The sequence below is a fragment of the Sciurus carolinensis genome, chromosome 5 (genome assembly GCF_902686445.1).
Source record: "Sciurus carolinensis chromosome 5, mSciCar1.2, whole genome shotgun sequence".
Lineage (NCBI taxonomy): Eukaryota > Metazoa > Chordata > Mammalia > Rodentia > Sciuridae > Sciurus > Sciurus carolinensis.
The window spans coordinates 92,674,823-92,685,812 of NC_062217.1; the positions used below are offsets into that span (position 1 = coordinate 92,674,823).

The 10,990-nt window shown below is 35.1% G+C and overlaps 1 protein-coding gene across 1 annotated transcript; it reads left to right on the forward strand.

Moving 5' to 3' along the window:
- The first annotated feature begins 986 nt into the window (after positions 1-986).
- On the forward strand, positions 987-9,586 carry LOC124984571 (olfactory receptor 49-like). Its single transcript, XM_047552358.1, has 2 exons — positions 987-1,990; positions 9,546-9,586. Exon 1 carries the CDS (start codon positions 1,029-1,031, stop codon positions 1,959-1,961), a length of 933 nt encoding a protein of 310 aa, XP_047408314.1. The 5' UTR covers positions 987-1,028; the 3' UTR covers positions 1,962-1,990; positions 9,546-9,586.
- The last annotated feature ends 1,404 nt before the right edge of the window (positions 9,587-10,990 follow it).

The following is a 10,990-nucleotide window of genomic DNA, read 5'->3' on the forward strand; positions in this document are numbered from 1 at the left end:
AACTGAAAAGAGAAAGAGGCTCACATTGATGTAAGAGTGAGGAGGAAGGTGCCTTATTCCTTGAATGTCCTCCCTAAGTAGGCTAATCCTGTGAACACTTTCACTCCCTGCCTCTAACATGCCAGCATGGAACCTCGAAAAAACAAGGTAATCCTAGATTTACAGCTTAAACCACATCATTGAGCAACCCCAATTTTTCTGTTCATCTTAGTTTGCTTCTATAACATACCTGTGCTACAATAGATCTCTAAAATCCATATTGTTCCTTAGGGTCATAATTTACCAAAACTAGTAACTGAAGGATGGAGAGAAGTAAGATGAATGTAGCTTATCTGTCATTTAAGTTTGAGAGATTATGAACAATATATTTGGTCCTGTTACAAATATTTTGCTCAGCATTTGGGACTATGGCTTTGGGCAGGCCTAGCTAAAGTCATAGCTGTGCTTGTCCTTGCTCTGTGACCTAATCTCTCTAGAACTCCCTTAGTCTCTATTTCTCCTTCTGTAGAAGCAGACATGGCAGGTAAACCTAACACTCATTATTGTGGAGAGTAATAGAAATACTGAACTTTTTGAACAGCATAGTACTAACAATTAGCAATGTCCTCAACTTGGGATGATGATGATTTAGACTAAAGAATAATAATCTAATGATCATAATATTAGTTAGACTTTGAGGAACACACAAGTAATATGGATATCACATGCCAAGTGATTGACTTGCTTTATATTATTTAGTTCTCATAGGAACCTGAACAGGTAGATTCTGCCATTATGTTAATTTTATAGAGGTTGAAGGTGAAGTTCGCAAAGGTTCATTAACTTTCCAAAGATGACCCAGCTCTCTGGGAATAGAGCTAGTGTTGAACTCATGTCCTTATTATTCAAATGTCAATCCACTGACCCACATTTTTGTTCTACCCAGGCTTCTTCTCAGGCAGTTGAATGATGGGTCTTATGCTCCCTCAGAAGCTCCTTGCTGTCTGTAACTGCTTTATTATAGACTGGTGGTAGAGAAGCCCACCAAAATGGGGAATGGCACAACTGTCCAGGAATTCATCCTGGAGGGGTTTCCTGCTGTCCAGCACCTGGGGGAAGTTCTCTTCTCAGTGCACCTGCTGGCATACCTGGCCTCCATTACAGGAAATGCAGTCATAGTCACCATCACTTGTGTCAGTACCCGACTCCAGACACCCATGTACTTTTTCCTCAGCATTTTTTCTTTCTTTGAATGTTGCTTCATAAGTGCTGTTATTCCTAAGTTGCTGGTTATCTTTCTTTTAGGCAGGCAAACAATTTCCTTTCCTGCCTGTTTTACACAAGCCTTTGTCTTTGTATTTCTGGGAGCCTCAGGTTTCCTTCTCATAACTGTGATGTCCCTGGACCAGTATGTGGCCGTTTGCAAACCTCTACATTACACCACCATCATGAGCCTGAAGACTTGCTTTCTCCTTGTCACTGCCTGCATTGTTACGGGCTTCACTCTCATCACTGCTCTGGTGGTAAAGGTTTCCCAGCTGTCCTTCTGTGGTCCACAGGTCATCCCTCACTTTTTCTGTGATCTCGGCCCGCTGATTCATCTCTCCTATTCTGATACCAGATCTATTGAAATGCTGGCCTTTGGTCTGGCTTTGTTTATCCTTTTCACATCCCTCATCATAACCATCATTGCATACAGCAACATAGTGGTCACAGTTGTGCATCTCCCATCAGCCAAGGAGCGACAGAGAGCTTTCTCCACCTGCTCATCTCATCTCATCATCCTCTCTCTGATGTATGGCAGCTGTGTCTTCATATATGTGAAACCAAAGCAAGCGAGCAGGCTGGACTCCAACAGAGAGGCTGCTCTTGTGAACACAGTGGTGACTCCGCTGCTGAACCCTGTCATCTATACCCTGCGCAACAAGCAGGTCCACCAGGCTCTGAGGGAGACTATAAGCAGAATGAAAATATCAAAATAAGAAGAAAATCACATGGCTTCTGAGTCAAGGTAACAGAGAACCATTTGTATAACTATGGCTTGATGAATCTATTGTATATAATTATAATACACCAATAAAATTAAATTAATTTTTAAAATATGAAACCAATTTTCTTCACTTTAACCTATATATGCAAAACCCCAGGAAATGGCAATCTCTATTTTCTCATGGGTATATTTTCTTTGTGGTACTTACATATCTTCTCCCTCAATATTCCACATATTGACAATAACAGACTCTAATTGCAAAACCTTTTACTGAATTTTTGCTTGTCCCTCTGATATAAACCATGTGCTTGAAAAAACCAAAATATATTAATTTTATGTTTTTATTTCACTTATCTGTAGTCACAAACATGTTTCAACAAGACTAATAATTATGTATACCAAATGGCACTAGAATAATTCAAGTGATAAAGAGATTATGTATTGAGTTGTAGTTACGATGAAAATTGTGCCAATGCTCAGGCCACATACCTTCTATACCTAGCCCAAGAAGGCCATAGTACCCCACACCTGGGGATACATATGTATGTCAACAGATGTGCTGCTTGTTAATGTTATTGACCCTTCACTCAGCTACACATGTATGCATTATTCCCATGCTGTAAAGAAAGAAAACTATTTTGGGGACTTAGCCCAACCTCTAATGAGAAGAAATAGTCATGGCAAACCAAAGTTGAGAATATTCTTATTTTTCTAAAATTATTTATTCTAACTGCAGTACTTCAGAGCTATGTTTGATTATGATTACTATCCTAAAACAATTACTATGGAAGGTGTGTGTGCATCATAGGAAGGGAGCATTTATTCCACATTCACATGATTTTTTCCAAAGAATCAAGGAGATAAAATCTCAATTATATGCTTAAGTACTTTGTATTACTAATGAAAATAGTTAAACATTATTTAACTAAGATTCCATCTCACCCCAGTTAGAATGGTTATTATCAAGAATACAAGCAACAATAGGTGTTGGCGAGGATGTGGGAAAAAAGTTACATTCATACATTGCTGGTGGGGCTGCAAATTAGTGCAGCCACTCTGGAAAGCAGTATGGAGACTCCTTAGAAAACTTGGAATGGAACCACCATTTGACCCACCTATCCCACTCCTTTGCATATACCCAAAGGACTTAAAATCAGCATACTACAGTGATGCAGCCACATCAGTGTTCATAGCTGCTCAATTCACAATAGCCAGATTGTAGAACCAACCTAGATACCCTTCAATTGATGAATGGATAAAGAAACTGTGTACATATACACAATGGAATATTACTCAACCATAAGAAAGAATAAAATTATGGCATTTTCAGGTAAATGGATGCAGTTGGAGAATATCATGCTAAGTGAGATAAGCCAATCCCCAAAACACCAAAGGCCAAATGATCTCTCTGATAAGTGGATGATGATACATAATGGGGGTGGGAGGGAGGCAAGAATGGAGGAAGGATGGATTGTGTAGAGGAAAAAGAGGGGTGGGGGGAAGAAAAAATAACAGAACGAGACAAACATCATTACCCTATGTGCATTTCATGTACAACCAGAGAAACAAGTTATACCCCATTTGTTTACAATGCATCAAAATAAATAAATTTTTAAAAATCTCAATTATTTGCTTAGCTGCTTTGTATTACTACTGAAAATAATTTAACATTTTAAAATAATTAAAAATTCTTTCCTGGTGGATTTGTGTTTTGAACTACAAAGTTTTTTTTTTTTTATTGCTATCCTCCTTTCACACCAACATTTCCATTAAGTGATTTATCTATGTATGCTTTTAGTTCTAAATTGCAGGACAAAAATGTGTGTGCCTTATCTCAGATTAAATTGCTCTAAAAAAATTAGCATTGCTATTTTTTTTCTTAACCCAATATCTGATATTAGGTAATCACAAATAAAATTTTATAGAATTCTTCCTGCATCATGATTTCATCATCCTTGACCTTGAAGTTCATATTAAAAGTACAGAGTTAATGTTATTGCAAATGGAAAATTATAGAAATAGCTTTGAAAAATCAGATATGTGTCATGATCAGATCAATTTTATATTGCCTAGTGGTGGAAATTGTATGAAAGAGATCTTTTCAAGATCAGGGAAGTAAAGTAGGTAGAGACTTGACTGTGGGCACAGAAGCTACAAATCACAAATTAGGAGAGAGAAATTGGTGGCCTAAACAACTGGCAGTGGGAACAGAATACAAAGAACCAACAGTAGACTCTGAATCATTTTCCCCTAGACAAACCCTGGGTTCTAAAGTCTTCATCTTCTCAAGCGATTTATCTTACCCATAAAATGAAGACATTGAGCCAGTCAGTCTCTAGAGTCCATGTGGAAAAAGTCACAGGTACATGGAACAGAACATCATGTTATATTAAGTATGGGCAATTTTTACTTGTCTGTTTATAAAAATAAAATTCCTCACAGGAATAGAATCAAGATGCTACAGGAAAATGTAAATAATGTCCCACTTGGAGACTTACTACTGAAAAACTATATTGAAGTGGTTGAGATTCAGCAAGTATAGAAATAAATCAAGCCAAGACATTGTCACCAAATTACTGAGAAGAATATAAGTCTCCCCAAGGTTTTAATATTTGATAGTTTACTATGCTTAAAGTAATAAAGTATACTATATATTATCTTGAGATAATATATATTATATATAAAGTATACTATATATTATCTATGATTGAAGAGTGAACAAAACAAATAGAAATATTAAGATCAGATCCAATAATTGAACCTATGTATCCAGAGTGGTCACTATCTACCATTGAAGGTACCCAGTGAAGGATCAACCCTGATATCAGGGAAAACATTTTATTGAGAAAAATATCCCTAGCTAATTCTATGTTAAAGATACTATCAATCATAATTTGATATCACTTGTGACCTCACAAAAAAGGGGAAATGTACTTGTTATGCTTATAATTACCTTTCTCAGAATGGCTTAAAATGAAGTACATCAATAATTAGGAATAAATTTAATCAAAGAGGTGAAAGATTTCCACAACAGAAACTATAAAACATTGATGAAAAAAATTGAAGAGGATATAAATAAGTGGAAAAATATTCTACATTCATGGATTAGACAAATTAGTATTGTTAAAATGTTCATAATACCCAAAGCCATCTATAAATTCAATGCAATCCATATCAAAGCAATGACATTCTTCCACATGATAGAAAAAAATCCTGAAATTCATGTGGACCCACAAAAGTCCTGGGTAGTCAAAGCAATCTCAAGCACAAAGAGAACAAAACTGGAGACATCACATTAACCGATTTCAAAATAAACTACATGTTATGATAAGCAAACAGCATGGTGGTTGCATAAAATCAGACACTTAGACCAATGGAATACAATAGAGATCCAAGAAATAAATCAACTCATCTGATACTAATTGATTTTTAACCAAAGTGACAAGAACACACATTGGAAAAAGGTCAGTCTCTACAACAAATAATGCTGGGAAAATTGGTCATCCACATGCACAAGAATGAAAGTAGACCCCTATGTCTTACAATAAACAAATATTTACTTTAAAGACTTAAGTAGACAGTATAAAGCTACTTGAAAAAAACATAAGAAAAATGCTTCAAGATATTAGAATAGGCAAGAAAGTTTGGAATAAGACCCCAAAAGTACAGGCAACAAAAGCAAAAAACGGACAAGTGGGTTAAATCAAACCAAAATGCTTCGGTACAGCACAGGAACCAACCGAGATAAGAGAGATAAAAGAGAATCTACTGAATTATAGAAAGCTGTCAACTATACCTCTGATAAAGGGTTAATATCCATAATGTATAAAGAACTCACAACTCAATAGCAAATAAATAAATAAATAAATAATAATAACCTAATTTAAAACAGGTAAATGTACATCCACAGAATATGGTCCTAACTAGAATAAGCTGATATTCCATGCTTGCATATTATATCAAAATGGATTCTACTGTCATGTATAACTAAGAAGAAACAATAGAAAAAACAAGCTTGAAAACTGTAACAATTCAAAGTTAAAGTGTTTTTGTGTAAGTAAAGATGACAATGTGTCATTGTTGAAAATTAGTTTATTTAATTTAGATTATATGTAACATAATGAACTATGTTCTGATTTGAATTTACGTTTTAATGTTGATAAAACTTGACTAATAAAAACTTATTTTGTGTAGAAAGAAGAAAAAGAAGTTGGAATTTGAAAAAAAAGTGTACACAAATCTGAAGTTCTGGATGCTCTCTTATATATTAGTCTTTGGCTTATATGTCTTCACATACCACCAGAATGCATAGTCACACATATGTATATTTTATCCTACATTGTTAAAATAGTAAAATTATCTTTAATTTTGCTCATGATTTTCCTCAGTTTCTTACGTTCAAATGTTTTTGTTTTTAACTTTCTTTTTTCCCTCATTTGATTTGCTAAACAGATGGTCTTTGAAATTTTGTTTTGCAAGTGTACATTTTCACCATGGTGTATAATTGTTTAACTTCTGTGTGATGAGTAATATAACCTCTCATACTTATAATATTATGTGAGCAATAATTAAAACACTTTTGAAAGTTTAGACTAAAATTATAAAATGGGCAGACATTATTTAACCATAATTATAGGCTCCATTAAAGAATTATAATTACATCGTATAGTTGAAACATTAGTATCCTCATATCCATTCTATCCAGTACACATCATCCTGGTTATAATTATAATTTTTGATATTGTTATTACTATTTAAATGACCTCACCCATTTCTTAGTGGTCTGTGACTTCATAAGTGAAAATAAATTATATTATATTGAAATAACCATGACTTACTATTAGAATTCCATGGTTTCCTGAGCATATATTCTACTTGACATTAAAATTATTCTAGTGTTAAAAAAGACAGGCAAGTGGCTAATAGGTGCACGGAAAACTGCTCAACCTCAACTAATTGTCAGGAAAATTAAAATCAAAAGCACAATGAAATATCACCTTACTCCTGTAAGAGTGGCTGAATATTAAAAAGACAAAAATGACAAGTGATATCAAGGATTATGGAGGGAAGGTAACACTAATGCATTGTTGTGGGAATGTTAATTGGTATAGCTATAATGCAAAAGAGTATGAAGGTTCCTCAAAAATTAATAGAACTACCAAATGACCCACTAGTCCCACTAGCTATACCCAAAGGAAATGAAATCAGTACGATTAAAGAAATAACTGCACTCAAAAAAAACAAACAAAACAGAAAGTAAATAACTGCACTCCCATGTTCATTGCAGCACTGTTCACAGTACCCAAGATACAAAACCAACATCTCTCCATCAACAGACTAATGAATAAACTGTGGTGCATATATATGATGAAATAGCATTCACCACTTAAAAAGATAAAATCTGGTAAATTTGAAACAATGTAGTTGAAATTAGAGAACATTATATGAAGTTAAATAAGTCAGACACAGCAAATAGAACCCATGATTTCACTCAGGTGTGGAATCTAAACATGTTGATCTCCTAGAAATAGTGAAGACAATAGTGATTTAACAGAGTCACAGGAAGGGTAGGTGGAGTGGGAGGATCTAGAGAGGTTGGTCAAAAGGTACAAAGTTACAAGCAGATATCTGGAGTAAAAAAATTCTGGCATTGTATTACAATAGAGTAACCATATTGTTTATTTAAAGAGCTAGAAGTGAAAATGGAATGTTCACCACATATAACAATGCTTCAGAGGATGGATATGCTTTATCATAATTTAATCATTATATATATAGACATATATTATATATATACATCTATACCAATGAAGAAAATTATCTCTTAATAATGTGCAATTCAGTAGGTATACTTACAAGCAGCATAAATAATTCAGAATAGTTTATCAATTAAAAAAGAACCTTCTCCCCTATTAACAGTCTTGTCCCATTCTCCTGTTCCCCCAGCCCCTGGTACCATTAGTCAATTTTCTTTCATATGGGGTTGCCTATTTGGGATGTTTCATATAATGTGGATTTTTGTATCTGGTTGGCTTTATTTAGAATAAAAATATCAAGGCTTATCAGTGTTGTACTTTCTGTTTGTCATTTCTTATACTGCTGCTCTTAAGAGGTACTTTTATTCATTGTCCTATCTACAGAGTCTAACAGCATGATACAATGTGACAAATATTAAGTGCTTAATAAAATTTTGTTGTTTATGAAATGCATGTGTGATTTTTATTGAGGCAAAATTCATATAACAACCATTTTGAAGCACGTAATTCAGTGGCATTTAGCACATCAGATGTTTAAACAACCATCTCTCTGGTTTCAAGAACAATTTTACCCCAGAACACCTTGTGTCCATTAAGCAATCTGTGCATATGCCTTCTTCCTCTACCTCCTAAAACTTACTAATCTGCTTTGGGTGTCCATGGATTTGTCTTTTCTGGGTGTTTCATATAAAGGGAATTGTGTAACATGTGGCCTGATTTGCCTGGATTCTTTCAAACTAGCATATATTAAGGTTATTAAATGTAACATATATCATACTTATCCTTTTTATAGTAACTTATATTCCACTGTATAGAAATACTCTTAATTTGGTCTATTCATTATCCATTAATAGATACTGGGTACTTTCTCCTCTTTGACTATTACACACAATGCTGCTATTAACATCCATATAGACATATGTTTACCTTCTCTGGGATGTATACTTAGGAGTAGAATTGATGTTAACTATGTTAACTATATTAACTATTATTTTTAGCACCACTTAAACTGTGTTCCAAAGGATCTGTACCATTTTTGTTTCCATCAAGTGTCCAGGAGGTGTTCGGTTTCTCTACATTCTCAATGGCACTTGTTATTTCCATTTGTCTGAGTACAGTCATTCTAGTGGGTGAGAAATGGCATCCCATTGTGGTTTTGACTTTTGTTTCAGTAATGACTAATAAGGCTGAGCACCTTTCATGTGTTTTTGTGGTCTTTTGTAACACTTTTCAGAAAATAGCTATTGAAGTTTCTTAATCATTTTAATTGGGTAATTTGTGTTTTTATTTTTAAGTTGTAAATGTTGAAAGAAATTTATCATAAACCTGATAAGAAACTTGTTTCTGGAACATATAAAGTATATAAAGCATATATAAAGTATAATGAAGTATATGTTAAAATTTTTTTTAGCTTTATGATTTGCAAATGTTTCCTCACATTTTATAAAATGTATGTTCACTTTCCTGTGTCCTTTGAAGGACAATCTTTTAAATTTAATGAAGTTTAATGTGTCTGTTTTTCTTTTGTTGCTGCTCTGTTAGTCTCATATCTAAGAAACATTTGCCTAATTCAAGGCCACATAGATTTACAAGTATTATCTTCTGAGAATTTTAAAATTTAAGATCTTACATTTAAATCTTTGAACCATTTTGAATTAATCTTTTTATGTATGGTGTGAGGAGGAGTCCAAATTATTGTTTTATTTTTTTGGGGGGGAGGAGTTGCTGTCCATTTTCCCAGTGTCATTTGTTGAATAATATGCTTTACCATTGACCTAAAATCAGCATATTATAGTAATACAGCACATTAATGTTTACAGGACCACAATCTATAATAAATAAGCTATGGAACCAGCATAGGTGCCTGTCCAAAGATGAATGAATAAAGAAAATGTGTGTATATGTACACAATGGAGTGTTACTCAGTCATAAAAAATGAAATTGTAGCATTTGCTAGTAAATGGCTGGAACTGCAGGCTATCATGCTAAGTGAAATCGGCCAGAATCACAAAGTCAAACTTTGAATGTTTCTTTGATGTGCAGAATCTAGTCCAAAATAAGAAAAAATAAAGAAGCCCACTGGCTGCTCTGAAAAGCCATCTTTGCATTGTTCCTGGGTCCAGCTCCTTGCTCGCTGCAACTACCTCGCTGCCGTGGACTCCAGCAGCTTTATCGCCAGAGTCCCTGAACTCGTTCCCTCCTTAACACACTGCATGGGCTCACCGGCGTGCCCGTGTCAGACGCGGCCGTGGACACTAGCTCCGAGATCACCACCAGGACTTAAAGGAGAAGAAGGAAGCTGTGGAGGAGGCAGAGAATGAACGAGATGCCCCTGCTAATGGGAATGCTAATGAGGAAAATGGGGAGCAGGAGACTGACAATGAGGTAGAAGAGGAAGAGGGTGGTGAGGAAGAGGAGGAGGAGGAGGAAGGTGATGGTGAGGAAGAGGATGGAGACGAAGATGAGGAGGCTGAGGCAGCTACGGCAAACGGCAGCCGAAGATGACGAGGATGATGATGTTGATACCAAGAAGCAGAAGACCGATGAGGCTAACTGGACAGCAAAAAAGGAAAAGTTAAACTAAACCTAAAAGGCCGCCGTGACCTAGTCACCCTCCACTTCCCGTCTCAGACTCTATACCAGGTCACCTTGGAGCAGAGAGGCGCGCCAGCCCACCCCCCGCGGGCAGTGCCACCCGCAGATGACACGCGCTCTCCACCACCCAACCAAATCACGACAACATTTGCAACAGGGGAGGAAAAAAAAGAATCAAAACTTCCAAGGCCTGCTGTTTTTTCTTAAAAGTACTTTAAAAAAGGAAAATTTGTTTGTATTTTTTATTTACATTTTATATTTTTGTAATATTGTTAGGGGTCAGTCATTTTTAATGATCTCAGATGACACAGTTCTGTGCTACTTCTGACTTTACTTGGTGTGACCATGTTCATTATAATCTCAAAGGAGAAATAAAAACCTTGTTAAAAAAAAAAAAAAAAGCAACAACAACAACAACAACAAAAAACCCAATCTTATTCCTAGCATTCCAGTAACTTTTTTGTGTATGTACTTAGCTGTACTATAAGTAGTGGTTTGTATGAGGTGGTTAACAAGGCAAAGATAAAAGGTTCTTTTTTTTTCCTTTTTTGTCTGTGAAGTTGCTGTTTATTTTTTCGGCCTGTTTTATGTATGTGAGAAACAATGTGGTCTAACAATAAGCGGGGAATTTTATTTTGCTGAGTTGTTCTAAAAATAAAAAGAAAAGAAA